This window comes from Equus caballus, chromosome 8 (genome assembly GCF_041296265.1).
Source record: "Equus caballus isolate H_3958 breed thoroughbred chromosome 8, TB-T2T, whole genome shotgun sequence".
Taxonomy (NCBI): domain Eukaryota; kingdom Metazoa; phylum Chordata; class Mammalia; order Perissodactyla; family Equidae; genus Equus; species Equus caballus.
The window spans coordinates 62,555,589-62,573,471 of NC_091691.1; the positions used below are offsets into that span (position 1 = coordinate 62,555,589).

General features: G+C 38.4%; 1 protein-coding gene across 2 annotated transcripts in view; it reads left to right on the forward strand.

Annotated features, from left to right (window-relative positions):
- Nucleotides 1-9,267: 9,267 nt before the first annotated feature.
- The window catches only part of ASXL3 (ASXL transcriptional regulator 3), a 171,261-nt gene continuing 162,645 nt past the window's right edge, over nt 9,268-17,883 (forward strand). Inside the window, exon 1 of one of the 2 annotated variants that reach the window (XM_070275616.1) lies at nt 9,268-9,449. In XM_070275616.1, the coding sequence (XP_070131717.1) occupies nt 9,396-9,449 (54 nt within the window). In that variant the 5' untranslated portion in view covers nt 9,268-9,395. The remainder of the gene's footprint in view (nt 9,450-17,883) is intronic. The other variant, XM_070275614.1, reaches the window with a different exon arrangement.

Below are 17,883 nucleotides of genomic sequence, written 5' to 3' on the forward strand. Positions count from 1 at the left end.
AGCTATTTAAAGATGTAACGGCTGAAACATTTCCAAATCTGGCGAAAACTATAAATTCAGATACAAGAAGCTCCACAAACCCCACAGACAAGGAAAAGGAAGCAAACTACACCAAGAAACTTTATAATAAAATTGCTCAAAACCACTAATAAATTAAAAAATCTTTTAAAACAGCCAGAGTAAAAAAGACTCATTATGAACAGAGGAACAAAGATGAGGACTACTGCAGATTTCTCACCAAAAATAATGCAATGAGGGGCTGGCCTGGTGGCACAGTGGTTAAGCTCACATGCTGCGCTTCAGTGGCCTGGGGTTTGCTGGTTCGAATCCCAGGCAAGGACCTATGCACTGCTTATTAAGCCATGCTGTGGTAGGCATCCCACATATAAAGTAGAGGAAGATGGGCATGGATGTTAACTCAGGGCTAGTCTTCCTCAGCCAAAAGAGGACGGTTGGTGGCTGATGTTAGCTCAGGGATAATCTCCCTCAAAAAAATTAATAATAATAATCCAAGTGAGAAGACAGTAGAGGGATTGATAGGAGTGCATTCCCACAGCCTCCTCCCACCTTTTCTTTGGCAGAAATTAACAAGTCGATTCTAACATTTCTGTGAAATTTGAGGAAACATGAAGAGCTGAAACAACTTCAAAAAAGGGAAACAAAATTGGAGATCTTACACTAGCTGATTTCAAAATTTATAATAATGTTAAAATAATTAAAACAGTGTGAAATTGATGTAAGGACATATATACAAAAGTGCAAACTAATAGCCCAGAAAAATATCTACATAATTATGGTCAATTGACTTTGAACAAATGTGCCAAGGCACTTCAATAGGGAAAGGATATTCTTTTCAACAAATGGTACTGGAATAATTGGATATTTATATGCCAAAAATAATAAACTGATAATTTTACCTCATAGCATGTACAAAATCCACACCATAAGTCAAAATTAACCATGTATAAATATTTATGAGCTAAAACTAGAAAACTTCTAGAAGAAAACATAAGCAAAATATTTGTGACCTTAGGTTAGGTAAATATTTCTTAGGTATGCCACCATAAGGACATTACATAAAAAAAAATTGATACCTTGGATTTCATCAAAATTGAAATCTTTTGCTCTTCAAAAGATACCATTAAGAAAATAAGAAGAGGGGCTGGCCCCGTGGCCGAGTGGTTAAGTTCGCGCGCTCCGCTGCAGGCAGCCCAGTGTTTCGTTGGTTCGAATCCTGGGTGCAGACATGGCACTGCTCATCAAACCACGCTGAGGCAGCGTCCCACGTGCCACAACTAGGACCCACAACAAAGAATATACAACTATGTACTGGGGGGCTTTGGGGAGAAAAAGGAAAAATAAAATCTTTAAAAAAAAAAAAGAAAATAAGAAGAGAGGTCATAGACTCAGAGAAAATATCTGTAAATCATATATCTGATAAAGGGTGATCAAAGCATTCTAAAATTAGATTAAGGTGATGGTTGTACAGCTGTATAAATTTACAAAAATAAGAACGGCGAAACATACAGTTACATTGGGTAAATTTGTGACATGTAAATTATACATCAATAAAACTGATTAAACATCAATAAAATAGAATTCAGGAAAATAGAGTGAATTAATAAATAGCTTTTCAATAATTATAGAAATTGAATTTGCTGTCAAAAACATTTACACACACACAGACAATTATAACCCAGTTCTAGGTGGTTTCAACAATGAATTCTAACAAACATTTAAGGAAGAAATGACATTAATTCAACAAACATTCGGTAGTATTTTGGCTTACAAAGGAGGAAGAAACTCTCCAACTGGTTTTATGAGTTCATCAATACCATGATATTAAGATATCTCAAAAACACTACGAGAAAATAAAATTAAAGATCAATATTCCTCATGAGCATAAAGACAAAAGTCATTAACAAAATAATAGAAAAATGAATCCAGCGACATATAAAAGTATAATAAGCAAGACCAAGTGAGATTTACTGTAGAAATACAAGCTTGGTTTAACATTAGGAATGAATCAATATAACACATAATATTAACAGAATAATAGAAAAAATCTATGATTGTCTCAATAGATGCAGAAAATATTTTGATAAAATTTAAAATGCACTTATAAAGGGAAGGGAGAAACTGTTAGCTTTCTAGGAAAAGAACTTCCTCTATCAGATAAAGGGCATCTACAAAAATCACACAGCTAATATGATATTAAGAGAAACATAAATCTCTTTACCCCAAAGTTTGGGAACAGGCTAAGTGTGTTTACTCTCACCACTTATATTCAAAATTGTTCCAGAGGTCCTAGCCAGTGCAATAAAGCAAGAAAAAGAAATAAAATGCATTAAATAAGAAAAGAGGTATGACTTCTATTATTTGTCAACAACATAACTATAGACATAGAAACTCTGCTTAAATCAATAATAACACTCATAAGTGAACTTAGCAAGGTGACAGTATACAAGATCAATATTCAAAAACCTATTTTATTTCTATATATCATCAGGAAATAATCCAAAAATAAAAATAAAATACTATTGCCAAAACCTTGGAAAATATAAACACTTGAGAATAAAAGACAGGAGAATATCTTGCTGGGGTATCTTGTTGGGGTAGACAAAGATTTCTTGGACAATGCTTAAAAGTCCTAATCATAAAATCAAAAGAAAATCATAAATTGGACCTCATTAAATGCACCAAACACCATTACAAAAATGAACAGACAAGAATAGAATAGGCAGGAAAAAATACTAACAGTCCATTAACAAACCAAACTCATCTATGGTGATCCAAATCTGAATGCAATTATTTCGATGAGGCGTGGGAATGACTGGAAATGGCATAAGGAAACATTCTGGGGCTGATGGGAATGTTCAGTATCTTGTTGTGGATGATAGTTACTGAGGTGCATACAGTTACCAAAAATCACCGAATGGAATAGTTGAGACCTATGTATTTTATGTTAGTTACACCTTAAGTAAAAAAACAAGAAAGAATAGTAATAAAAAAAAATAGTTTTAAAATTTTACCAGAGCAAAACACTCTTTGCCTGGATAGAGAACTCAACAAGAAGTCCACAAATAGAAAGAGGGAAGGAATTAGTTTTACAAAAGGAAATTAAATAAATGATTATGGGTGAGGAAGTAGAGTTGCGATCTAGATATTTTGGATCCACTAAAGAGTTAATCACCTCTTGGTCTAAAAAGGGGGAGAGTCTCCAGAGAAAAGAATTTTCTACTAAAAAATGCACACTGATCAAAATTCTTACTAGCAACTCAATCCAGGTATTGTTAAAATGCATGATTCATTATTTTGACATCTAAATGTCATAACTATCTTTGATCCTTTTCCTTGGGGATACCTTGACTAAATGTGATAGAATGGTGGAAAGTCAGGGGGAGTGGGTGAGCAAAGAATCTCTCTTCCTGGATCTCCCTACTCTTACACAAAAGGTAATTATGCTTAGCTCCACCCTCACCCCCCTAAGCCTTACTGGGGCTCTGAAAATCCTGGACAGATTTCAGACACTGCAGGGTCATTGTTCTCTTTTCTGAAATATAGTCCTGCTGCCTTTCCTCACTGCTAGGTGGGTCTCTGAGTGGAGGTGGCAATTCCTGCGCGCGCACACACACACACAGAGACACACATTTCTTTTCTCTCATCACATAAACCAGTAGACAATTGGATGGCATTTCCTTGGCTACAATGGGCTCCTAAGAGATCTTCCAGTTATTCCTGCTATTTAGTTAATCAATCATGTCACCCCATGGTTACTGGAAGCGTGTTGGCTAAGATGATCAGCCATGTCCCCTGCAATAAAACTCAACGGGAAAGCAATAAGAATTCTTTAGTTACAAAAGGAGCCCTATCTCCCCATCATTTCAATCCATCCTTGTAAAAGTTGGAGGATATTTTCGTTTGAGCTTTTGGTCCTATGCATGCAATAGAGAGGAAATTCCACCACTAGATGAATGCCTGTATACTTTATATACTTTACTGTACAACTTAAAATAGCAGCGAGGTGAAAAACTACTGGAATAAATTACTTGTTAGTGATTCTTCCCAAGTGCTTTTTCAGAGGTCTCAATAACAAAAGTCAGCCTTTTGGTAAACACGGAAACTGAGGCAAGCGGAGTATCAGTAACACGGCCAAGATTCCTTTGAATTACAGAGTCTGAGACAGTAATTGTAATCAGAATTCTAGTCTTCTCCTTTGAAAGAACTAAGAACATTCTTTCCACACAAAGATGAATTTAGCAGCGTGTAATTTTGCTTCTTATCCACTAAATGTGGGATTGAATTAGAGTTTACCTACAGAAATCTAATTTGTAGTTTTGAAAATAAGCAAAAAGCTGTTAGACTGCAGTGTTGATATTCTGATCACATTACATATGCATAAGCAGATAGTATCAAGCAAAGCTTTATTTACATTTCGTAAGTGTTTTTTCATTTTGTGTAAACTAATGAGTGGTGCTGTTAGGGAATATGTGTATCCCTCTATGTGTAATGGATTAAGTGTGAGTCCTGTTAAACACTAGGCCATAAATCAGGCTGTGTTCTCTATGCCTAATTAAGGGTTTAAAGGGGAAAAGGTAAATTCTTGAGTGAACAGCTGTACTCAGAAGCAGAGTTTATTTCACAAAGGAAGCAGATAGATAAAGCAGAAAAAAAGAGCAATTTAAGAAAGTGAAAAAGAGGAAAACTATGAAAATACTTTAGCCACTTTATTCTGCTTCTCCTCAGATTTAAGAATGCTTTAGCTGCTAAAGGGTCCAGATATAACAGGAAAATTATTTTTCAGTTAAAGCCCTGAAATGTAATAATGATACAAATTTACCAGAGAATTAAAAATGAGTGTCAAATAGCTCTAATCAATAAAAAAAAAGGAAAACCATATGCATTGACAATGCAAATAAAAGCAGCTGCGCAAAAGTTTTGAAGAAAATTCACGCTTTTTTCCTTTTTAGTTACATATATCTCTATAATTAGAATACATTGAAACCTTAAAATATTAAACTGTTGTAGATTTCACGTCAAAAGCAAAATAATCACAGTTAATCCGCTCATTTCCTAGGGGAAGAATTGTCGTGAGTTTAGATAAAATTAGTCTCAGAAATATTATTAAAACAGTTCTGTATGTTCCTGGAGTGCAGCTAATGTTTATATTCATAGAATAAACTGTCTTTAAATGACTATATTGAAAGATTTGAAAAGTGTGTTACAGAGGACATATGGGATTAGAATAGACAAGGTCAAAATTCATTGGCCTTTAGGAGCTTCACTCAGTAATATCTGACTGTACATAATTAATAACACTGATATTTGGCTTTATTTCACTTTGTGTTACTCCTGAACTGCTCAGTGAAGAAAAGGAGAGGGGAAGAAAACCCAAATATATCTTGATTGGCTGGACTTTTATTGTACTTACAATAAAGGGATTAATTTATTAAATTTCCAGTCACATTTTTTTTTATCCAGTAAATATTTATTGTGGCCCAGATTATGACAAGTAACTTGCTTAGTGCTGGAGATTCAGTGAATCAGGCAGTGGATAGAGGAGATGAGGTGACCACCTTTATGGAATTTCCTGACTAGTCAGATCCTAATTGATCATTAACAAAAAATATTGAAGAAAATAAGATTGTTAAGTGTTCTTATTTGTAGAATCTGGAGATTCTGTTTATGCATAGTAAATGTAATTCAGAAGTAAAACTCATGTTGCATGATCATCAAGACCACCTAAGACCTCATCCATCTCCCCTGTAATCCTTGCTTCCATTTTCTCCCCTCAACTTTTATTACTCCTTCCCCACCCCACCTTCTGCTCTGTCTTGTGCCTGCTGGTGGGTATGTGTGGGGGAGGGGTGGGAGAGATTTCCATTCATTCCAGACTTCCACATGCAATGGGAGTGTGGGATGGCAATGACAGCAATTTTAGTCTCTTATTTCTGCTTGAAACACCTAAACTTTCCCGTATTTGGTTAACATTTTGATTAGGATCCATGGTGAAACCTTGTATTTCCTGAGAGACCAGACATGACACAACAACTTCTGTTCCCAAATTCTTAAGTCTCTCTTCTCTTAATATTGAATTGTTAATCCTTTTCCAGTACGCCATCACTTCTATTTTGTCTTATATCAATTGCCATTTATCACTGTTTGGGTTTGATCTGGAATGAGTGTTTATCAATTGTTAAACATGCTGTAAGATGAAACAAAATAACATTCCAGGAAATGAAACGATCTGCTGGAATTGATGAAGGAGACGTGCACAACAGGAGTCTGAATTGTTCAATTCCAAACCTAAAAGCAGAAATGGAAATAAAGCAAGCAGGGAAATGGAGGGAAGGTGCCGTTCCACGCCAGATGAACTCCAGAGCTTTCTCTATCGCTGTATAACTGGGATAGGGATCTAAGAAAAGGAAGAATTTGTAAGCAGTTCTAACTGGAACTTGTGCTCTTTGAGTTATTTCTCTCTCCTCATTTAAAGAAAGGGTTCGTGAAATACATGTGTTCTTACATAAAATTTAAATGAATCCTAGCGGAGCTCGGTAGATATCATCTACCCATTTGAATATTTTCTTAGTTCTAAATTGTCCTGACCTTTACCGCACTTATATTTGGAAAAGCTTCTCTTCATTTCTACAAATGTGAATGTTCAAATCCTACCCATCCTTCAAATCCCATTTCAAAGGACATTTCCTTCTTAAAGGCTTCTTTAGTCTCCCCAGCAGAGAGTTCTTTCTTTTATAAATTTTCACATAATTTTACTTGTACATTTCTTGTGACATTCATCACTTTCTACCTCTGTTAAAAAAAGATATGCATGTAGTTTACCAAACTATAAAAGGTCTGCAGTCGATTCACATATTCCTTCCTCCTGCCACAAACATTGGTGAGAGAGTGAGCGAGTCATAAGGAAAAGAATGTACATAGGTAAATGTAGAAAAAAAGAACACAACAGTAACAACTTCTCTAGAACGGTGGCCCACCTCTATTCTGGTGCTCTGTGAGATATGCTATTTTGGCATAGGATATTCATGAGTCTTTAACCATATTTACCTGCTATGGATTATTTATACTCAAATACCCAAAAGTAGAGGTAGAATCTAAGAGTCACTTCATAATACTGGTTATTTATACTTGGCCCACTGTCAAAGAATGGGGACATAAACAACACCTTTTTGTTTTAGTTTTTTTAAATATACATCTTATATCTGCTTAAGTGGGACGATAAATAATAAGTTACTGCCAAGCAACTGAATATATGCTTTCCTTTAGCTGGCTCCAAAACTTCTTATTAAGCACTATTTCACAGAAAATAACAAATTGTATGTTAGGCTCTGATTGCTTAAAACAGGTATTTCTGAGTAGAAAACATTAGAATGAGAACACTTTGAAAATACATCAATTATTTTAGCCATAAAGAGACTTCTTGAAAATAAAAGCAGATGTGAACATGATTCAAATGTAATACATTTGAAATGTAAAGTAAAAATATAATACACCTGGATAGAGTTATGCAAATTGCATGGGTAAATTTTTCCTCCGGGGATAACTTCAGTGTGTTCTCTAAATCCATTTTTTTAAAAAAGAAAAAGTGGAGATAATCTTTGATATTTCCTTAAATTGATGCACAGTTTTTTCTTATTCTAACGAATTAATAAGCCAAATATTTTTAAAGAATTAACATAATTAGCTCTTTATGATTATGAACTGCCTCTGCTTGATTTTTGGTAATCAAACATTTTTATTACTTCAGTCATTTGACACTGTTCTCAAAGGAAACATCTTACTATAATTGTTCTCATTCTTAGACATACGTCTTTTCATTAGATGTGGATGTTCATTTCCAGTTACGAGCATTTATTTTTAAGCACTGCAGTTTAGAATAATAGAAACAACATGGGATTGGGGTCAAAAGACAAGTTCAGTTCTTTAAACTGACTTAGCAAGAGATCTTGGGTACAATGTAATGTTTTTAAGCTTCATTTTCTCAGTTGTGCAGTAGAGGGAAAAACAGATCTAACTGTGTCGTTTTCAGGATTAAATGAGATAATGTATATGAAAAAACAAAGTACTATTTACATTCCATTAGTATTACATTCGGGAAATAACCTTACGTACATAACCCAGTGTGAGTGCCCTGTTTGTTTTTTAGATACTCAAGATAAACAGACACATAATTAATGTGTGTGTCATAGAGCCATTTCTTTCTTTGCTTAACAATAACTACATTGACCTAAACAATTTACCAGCAGTTTAAGAAGTCAGAAAGTTTACAATAAACTTTGAAGTCTTAAAATATTTTTTGGTAGTTCGCTAACAAGGTTAACAATCCAACTCTTCATGCACACCAAACCTGGCAGTTATAAATAATTTTAAAACTACGCCAGCGTTAGCTGTGCAGTTTTTACATATGCATCATGTTTTACGCCACAGAATGATGACTGTAGGCTATCAAAAATAATTAGCGCTAACGCAGGGCATGGCATCGCTCCACGGCCACAGCTCTTTGGTCTTGCATTGTTTATGATGATGTAGGTGGCACAACGTTGTGTCAAGTTGCACGTTCAATATCAGTTCTGTATGAGAAGAGGCTGATTTTGTACCCTTTCGACGAGGCTGTGGGATGCCACCCAGCCAAGCAGAAAAGGGTTAAAGGAGTCCAGCAGAGGGGAGTAGTGCGGAGTGAGTGTGTGCGAGAGTGTGTGTGTGAGTGGAAGCGCACAGAACACAGCATCTAGTTGCGGAGCGGACTCGTACACAACTTCCGAAGGCCACTCTGTCCGCGGTCCTCGGCCCTGGCGGGGCCTGCACGCAGCCGCCAGCGCCCGGCGGGGTTTGGGGGCTGCTTTGGAGCGAGAGGGGTCTCGCGAGGGTTTCAGGGCGTGGCTGGAGTGGGGGGCGCGCGGCGAGTGTGCGCGGGTGTGCGCGCGCGAGAGGGCGAGTGTGAGCGCGGTGAGTGTGAGCGCGGCGAGTGTGCGGCCGCGTCGCCATTCCCCGTGACGTCAGAGTGTATTGTTGTGAGCGGGGCCGAGCGGAGCATCCCCGGAGCTGTCACCGCGGCGGCCGCGGCGGCGGCGCAGCGCGAGCCCCGCACGAGCGAGCCCGGCCGGCGCCGCCCCCGCCCGCGTCCCCAGGCCCGCCGCCGCCGACGCCCCCGCCCCCGGCCCGCCCGCCGCGCGCCGCCGCCGCCACCCGCGCGCCCCCACCCACCCCACCCCCTCGCTCCATCCCTCCCACCCGCCGCCGCCGCCGCCGCCCGCGCGCCTCCCCCCGCGGAGCGAGTGCGGGTCACCGGGTCACTGGGTCATTGTCTCCGCGCCCGAACCCCGAGCACCCCGTGGAATCCCCCACGTCATCATCAGAACCATCAATGAGATGCAAACATGAAAGACAAGAGGAAGAAGAAGGACCGCACCTGGGCCGAGGCTGCCCGCCTGGTACGTACCGCCCCCCGCCCGCCGCCCGCCGCCCGCGCGTCCCGCCAGCCCCGCCGCTCGCCCCGCGCCGGCGGACACCGCCACTTTCAGCCCGAGCCGCCGCCCGCTCGCCGGCCTCCTGCTCTTTGTTATTCCGCGGGAGTGGGCTCGCCCGGGGGCCCCTGTGTGTGCGTGCGCGCGCGGAGGGGCGCCGCGATTAGCTCGGGGAGCCCCGCGCCCGCCGCGCCCGGGACCGCCCGGGACACTTCTCCCAGTACTTCGCTCTCGGGCTCGGCTGTGCCTTCGCCACGGGTGAATTTCCGAGCGCTCGGCCCCGCTCGACTTTCCTCTCTGCCGCTCCGGAGACCTTTGTGTGGCAATTACCACTCCCTCCCGGCCCCTCCACCCCCCGGAATTTCATCAATAACTCTCTGTGCACGGTCTGTGTGTATGTTCGGCGTTTGTGAGTTCATACATTTTACACGTGCATGCACAGTGTGTGTCCGACTCGGACTTGTGGGGCGTGTGCATGTGGGCTAGGTCTTTGCGTGTCTGTGTGCCGTGTCGTGTGCGTTAGGTACGCACACTTAGGCGTGCATGTTTTGTGTGGCTCAAGTTCGTTTATATTTGTAGGTATTGTGCTGTGCTCGGTGTTTGTGTGTACATTCTGTGCACGTGTGTGCAATTTGTGAGTGTGTCGGGGTGTGTGTGTGTTTGGTGAAGTTGAGTCGGTGTCATTTGTAGCGGGAGGTTATTAAGAGTGTACAGCTAGGTATGTTTTACTGCCGGCTTCCTGGGCGGTGTTACTTGGCTGCTTTTCCTTTTCTTGAACCTTTCGGAGCTTACATTTTAATCATCGAAAGAATGTCTCTATAGAAATGCTGGTTGGCAGAGGGGCGTCGGCGTCTTTGGTTTGGTGCATGTGTATGTGTGGATTTTTCTTTTTTTTTTTTACATCTTTTAAAGGACAGCTGTAAATGGATTTTTTTAAAGGATATTTCTGTACAGTGTGTCTCACGGGAATGCAGGGCATTACATTTGAAGCTCAGCCTTTCAGGGTTTTGGCTTCGTAAATTAAATATTTATTCACCAACTTACCGTCTGTTATAAATTGGCCAAAAGAAAGCAGACTGCATGCAACCGGGGGATGCAGGGGAAGACCCCAGGACATGTTCTTGAGTTGACTTTGTAAAGATTGTTTTGCTATAACTGTGGTCTTTTTTTTTTTTTTTTTTTTTTAAGCTTTTGAATAACTACATCATGCTCAAGGAGAACATTTGTCAAAAGTAATTATCTGAGTTTGGTTGAAGGGCCTTGCTGGTATGTCTCTGGATTCTAGCAAAGGGTTTTAGATAATTGGCTCTCTTGCCCTGCGAAGAAGTGACAAAAGTCTTTCTTTTAATTGCAGTCTAGTTATTGGCATCGGAAGTGGCCAGGCCCCTTTACTTCGTCTCTTAGTTTGTAGAAGTGTGTGTTATGATTTCTCCTCTTATCTGCGATTGTGTTAATTACGAAATCACTCACTCACTGTGGATGAATGGGCAGGTGATAGTCATTCTCTAATGAACTGCATCTGGGGGAGGAAATTTATTTGTGAGGACTCTGTGAAAAGTAAGCAGTAAGTGTTAAGTAGACGCCAGATTGATGTTATCACTGAATTTTTGCTAGAGCATAGTACTTATTGTTTGCCCAGCCATTAATTCAGAATTGTGTGGGGGTGTGCTAGGATTCTGAAATGCATTATTCAGGTTCCTTGGAGTGGCAATTAAGTAGTATTATAGCGCTTCAGTGTATGTGTTTTAAACAAGTGAAAAATGAGTTGATTTATAAATATTTTTAAATAATGATTTGTGAGTTAACCGTATCTGCCTGCAGAGAATTATTTACTAAGTAACGTTATTCTGATGGAATTTAAAGCTAACCATTTGTATTGAATCCGTGTATGTTACTATTCTTGAAAGTAGTATGGTTAATTTGATCTAATCATGATATATTGGTATTGATAAATCTTGAAATAGATTTCTGAGTCACAGTTTTTTGTTAGAAGTTGCATTTTCCTTTTACAAAGTTCATTGATGGGAATCGACACACTAGGAGTCATCAACACAAAAGAATTAATGATAGACCAGATGTCTCTATTTTAACCGGACATATTGAACTAGTAGTTATGGTAATTTTTCAATTTGGTTCAAGTTATTTTTCCCCTGGTAGTTGTACAAATGTGTATGTATTCAAAATGTGACAGTTGAAATAAAATACTGAATAAAATAGAAAGTAATTGTACTGGAAATATCCTTTTCAGAAATTTGTGATTTGTAAACGTGACTTATGATCATTCTCATTTTGTGAATAAAAGAGAAATGGATCCATTTGGGTAATAGTGACATTTTTTATGTTTTCTTTATGATTACCTAAATGCATATAGATTTAAACTCTCTTCCAAAATTGAATGAAGAAAATTTTGTTCTTATAATTGATAGTATTACTTTACACGCAATGAAAAAGCAATGCCTTTTTTGGGGAGGGGGCATTTCTGTGATATAAATACTATCATACATATTTTACTCTGCCCCTGCTGATTTTGCTGTGGTGGTGGTGGTTAAGGACTTTTAGCCTTTTCTCCCTCAAATGTTAAACCAGGTATCTGATTTTAAAAGCAAAGACTAAGGATGGACTGAAAAAATGCCGCTCGGTATGTGGTTCTTGCAATATATGAACTAAAGAGAAAGTATCTAAATTAGCCTTAAGAATAACCTTCCAATTCATACAGTGTGTGTATCTATATCTCCTACTGGAGTGTGTGTGTGTGTGTGTGTGTGTGTATGTATGTATGTGATTATCTTGAACAAGAAGATATCAGGGGAGAGGAAATGCAAAGTAGATTTTTTGAACTGTGACCAGGAGCTTATGTTTAAATGTAGCTTTGCATTCATTTTTAAGGAAAATGTATATGGAAGAAGAGCAATGCTTTCTAGAGTAACTAAGAACTTCCAGTCAACAGCAGAATATTTGTTTTCTTTCTTTGTGAGAAAAGTATATGGTCTCCAAATCTGTAAACTCTGGCAACTCCAGGGATTTTGTTTGGGAGAGAGATGCAGCTCTCCAGCTCTACCAATTTGCTCACACAAGTCTGTAATGTTTGTATGTGGTGGGCTTGCTTGGCGTAGGAAAGAAGGAATGGTGCTGTAAGTTCCCTGTATTTTCAGGAATGCAATGATTATTAACAGGCTGCCATTTTAAAACAGTAATACCACATCTTTTTTCTTTTTTTTTCTTTCTTTCTGCCCTGCATCAGTTGCAGAAATTTCAGCCTTCTCCCCTCCCCCTCGGCCCTCTGCAGTTGTGGTGGTTACTTTGCGCATTGCCATTTAATATGGAGTCGGCTCCCAAACCAGATGCATTTTCATCTGTTTTATCTGCTCTTCTAAGGTTGTAGAGTCTCAGAGGATCCCACAATCACATGGAAGTATCTTCTGTCTTAATATTTGTAGACCACAATAAGAATAAAAATCAAAACCATAACTCATGTCGAGCTGGGGCTTTGACTTTAATCCTTTTGACTTTTATCTCAAGTCTTCACTCTGTTACTATAAATACAGTTTAAACCATTGTGAAAGGATCTTCATGCTTCTTTGTAAAAAATGGGGATTTGACAGGACTTTGTTTTACTGCACTAAGGGGTTTCTTTGTTACTGGCTTAACACAGAACATACTGTTATTTATATATTTATTCTAGGTTAATTCTTTTTTTTTTTTTGACACGCAAAAATGTTGTTGCTTTGAGAAGCGCTTTTTGATAGTTTCATCATTTTGTTCTATAGGGAATGCTGCTGTTAAGATAATGGTTCAATGTATTAATTTGTTCCCTGAGTTTCCTTCTATTTGTTTCATTCTTTACAATCTTTGTTTGGTCTCAGTGGCACCTGAAAATAAATCTTAACAATCTTCAATAGCTTTGTGCTTGGTAACATGGCTGATTTATTTGCTCGTGGTTTAGATACATTCACACAGATAATGAATATCAGTGGGTGGTGGGTTTTTTTTTTTTGGTAGTTCAAGGTGACCTTTGGAGAAACATTTTAAATGGCAAATTTGCCTCATTGTTGGGAGAAAACAGGCACATATCCCTTTATGCCATAGCAGGTTTACTGAAGGTTTTAAGTAGATTGAAATTTCATAAATCAGATTGTATTAAATATTAAGTAGGGGGTTTATTAATTAAAGGAAATCTGTATGAATCTTTTGCACAGAGAAGGTTCGTTTGCTTAGTGCATTGTATCTTAGATAAACTGTTAGGGTTTCTATAAAATAAAGCTGAATGATATTGGTAGCTGTTAAAACAGAAAACAATTCATAATTGTTAATTTACTAGTTGCCTTGCCTTTGTATTTTAGAAATAAGTGTAATTTTCCAGGGATGATGAACGTAAGGATGGAGGGGAGGGCATTGGTACTGCTTTTGGCGTTTTCTCATTGTGCTAGTGGTGCTTGGGTTTTAGGTGACGATCAGGCCTTAACAGTTGCGAACATTTTGACTTGAGATTTGGGGTAAGCCCCAAAGGGACACATGAGCATAATTGACAATGCTTATTGGCTTACAAGCCTGACTAACGTACTTGGCAAATGGAGTTTTATTTCCAATCTCTTACATTTCAGTTGGTTTGATTCAGCTGTTTTCTGTGATCTACACAGAGACAGCATCATCTCTTTATGTCTAGGTCTCATCGTCTCTTTTTTCAGATATGGAAGCTAAATTTTCGTTTTGCGGTTTGAAACATGGAAAAGACTTTAGCAAGCTCTGCGCCTATTTAGAAAAAAAGAGTTTCAAGTTGGAAACAAACATGTTTGAAATAATGAGAAATGTGAACTTAGGTCCAGTGTTTAGGTTGTTAATTTTTTATTTCCTGCTGACATGAAAGGGAATTTTAAGAATTGCTTAAGTTTTTCTCTTTGACAAATTATTTGGTAGCAGATGATTCCTTGGGTGTCAGAAATGGCCTCTTCTTGGCATACAGTAGTTTTCAAACTTGTAGCGTTATAAAGGAATTTCACCACAGAAAAGCTAACTTGTAAAGTAATTAAATTTAATGTTTAATAATCTAATAGTTTAAACACTTCACTGAAAGACATTGGAAATGTGAAGTATGGATCCTAAATATTTTGCGAACTCTTATGTATATGCTTCAAATCCTGGGAAGGATACAAATACATATCCTCAAGGAGTGTAGAGTTCAGTAGGAGAGACAAGAAAAACTGGAGGGTGACTGAGCAGACACCATCTGTAGGTGTCACATGAATGATCAAGCAGGTGGTAGTTTACAGATTTACAGAAGGGAGAAGCAGTATGATGTGTGGTGATTGTAGAAGGCTTAATGGATTAGGTGAAACTTGGTTTGTCTTTGAAATATGAGTAAGATTAAAGAGATCATGAGAAGAGAACATTCTAAGAAGGGAGAATGGCATGGGTAAAGGTGTAGTGCCAGGCAAGAGGATGGGTTCAGGGGGCAATGAGCAGAAAAGTCTAGAAATATCAGAAGACTTGAGGGGATAGGCACTGCAATAAAGTTGAATATTAAATTGTGATCAGGGGTTTGAAAGTCATTTTAAGACAGTTTTACCTTGTAAATTATAGCGTGGAGCTAATGGGGTAGATGGTAATAGAAAGAGAATTAACACACACACACACACACACAAAACCTGAAACGAAAATCCTTATAAAGAGGGGACACCAGTGGTCTGGGGGTGTCTCTGAATGCTTCCATTGCTTGGTAATAGAGTCTGCAAACAAAATTGATGTTAGAAACGTTTTATTATAAATAACACAACTTAATTCTGTCCCATGTCCTTTGCCAGTGCGGCTAAGTAAACATCAGTAAGTAATAATATACATTACATTTGTAGAAAACATACACAGAGCACTCTGTTTTCTGAAGTCTCTTGAGATCAGCAGGTAGCTAGGGTTACCTCAGTAACTCAGTCTCCGAGTGTGTGGTTTAATGATGTGCCGAATCTCATCACCCTGTCTGTAAGGAGCAGGGCTGGAACAGGATCTTTTTAAAATTCTGTGCTGTCTTTCTGGTTTTTTTAAAATAATACAGGCATTTTAACTGTATGAATTTAACTGATTTGTTGCACGGAGGCATAGGGAGGATCCAAGCCAACGTCAGACTTATTCTCTGCCTTGCACATTGCCTGCTTTTTATTTCTGCCTTTTTCTTTAAGCATCAAAAGTCTGCATGAAATTATTATTATTATTATTATTATTAATCTATAATTTAAAGTCCTCCCCCACCCCCTGACCCCCAAAAGTTGTCAGTAGATGCAGGCTCCTTCCTGATAGGGCTGGGGGGAGGGGCATCTGTATAGAACCACTTTCAGCTATTTGCCAGCACTGAGTGCCTTGATTGTTCTGCCTTTGTCCGCTCACAGTTGGGAGCTGTGGAAATCTAGCCAGGACTAAAACTTTCCCTGAAGAGCCCTTGGGGAACAAATAGAAACATTATATGATTAGCCACATTGTTTTCATTATTGAATAAATCTACATAAAAGGGTAGCAATTAACAGCTGTATCAGCCTGAATTTAGACACCTACCTCTCCTCTTCCCTCAATATTCCCACTTGAAGTGGTAACAATTAACTGTTGCTGGTTTTAATGTCAGCAACTGACAACACTAAATTGGGAATAGGCACTTCTCCTGGTTGATTGACATATAGCCCTCTGACACATTCTTATGTAGTTTTAAGGCAAATTCATGCCCTGGGGTTAGAGCCAAAGGGCTTGTCAGAACATTGACTTTAATAGCTGAAATATATAACTTAAATGCCATCTAAGACCTTAGCTTTGGCGGAACTTTAGAACCTGAGGAATTCTCCAAGGCAACGCAATTTATACTTAGTGGACGACAAGCTTAGATATTCGAAGATACTTTTATAAGTTTCTAGATGTGTAATGTACTTTTTGATACAGTTATTTGCCATGGGTTTATTTTGCATACCTTTAGCGTAAATTAGTCCGTGAAAAACTAGATAATGATTTTTAAAATAATTCCACAATTGGTATTTTTTTTAGCAAGTCTTCTAATTTTCTTTAGGTAGTCAATAATTGATTTCTGAATATATTATTTATGAGTTAAAGAAGGGAATAGGATGGACCCACTTCACCTTATTCAGAAGACATGACATTTCCAAGATTTTGTTAACTATCATGTATTAGAACCTATTTTAATAATTTCAAGAAGCTGGAAATTGAGATGGGGTTTGGGGGCTTGTTTTCCAGCTCAGTCATAGAGAAGACAAGATATAGTGAGGCTGTTGGTTATTCTTAGTTTTTTTTATGTGAAAAATAAAGGACTGCATATGTAATTTGTACATATACCAAAAGCTTGTTGACATGGCTGCAGAACCAAGTCACTGTCTGGACCATCAGGACTCTGTATGACCCTCTGTCCTACCTCCTTCCTCCCCTTCCCCACCATGCACACACAACAGATACGCTCTTATTTTAAAAAGTATTTATAAGAAAATTGTCTGCCTTTAAAATATGTGTTATAGTATCTTTATATTGTGGTCAGAAAGTGTCCTAATGTGTTTCCTAAATCCTTTCTCTTTAGTTTAATTTCATGTCTCTCTTAAATCAATCCTAGAAATTCAATTAAAACATTTTACATCAAACTTCTTCGATGTTCTTGTTTTTCTCTTCCCATCATTCTTCTTTCTCTTTCATGCTTGCTTGAGGGTCCCTTTCTCCTGTTTTTACCCTTTAGTGTTGATGTATCTCCAAATTCTGCCTACCTACCTCCTTTTTAGTCTCATTGTCCCCTTCCTTTGGCAGTCTCACCCACCCCAGTGGCAGTTTTCCCATAATGAGGACTCCAGCCTTGATCTTTTCCCTAAATTTCAGACTTATATTAACAGTTCTTATTGTTTATCTCTATGTACTACGGATATTTCAAATGAAGTTTATCCAGTTCTGTTAAACACTTATTGAATACCTTCCACAAAGGTGTCATGCATAGGGCACACAAAGAGGAATGTGATAGAGTTCCTGTTTGGGAGGAACTTATCTGTGTGTGCCTGAACATGTGGTATCTGTGGAGAGTGTTAAATTCTGTCTTCTAAATACAGCTCACAGTCCACTCCTCTTTTCATTCACTATATTTTATCTGGTTCTGACCTCCAATTTCTTTTCCAAATCTTACTTACTGAACTGTATTTATCTTTCTAGAACAGATCTGATCTTACTGAATCATTCCTCTGCTTAAAAACTTTTCTGATTACCTTTAAAATCCAATAGGTCATGAAAGCTTGTTTCAATATTAGCAACACTTTTTTGTAAGTGGTTTATGATTGTTTCCCCTAATATGTAGAATTTAGAATTTGTTCTCTCCATTATACATCACACCAGCCTTCCCATCTTGCAGCAATTTCTACAGCCTTAGATTTATTTTATATTATTT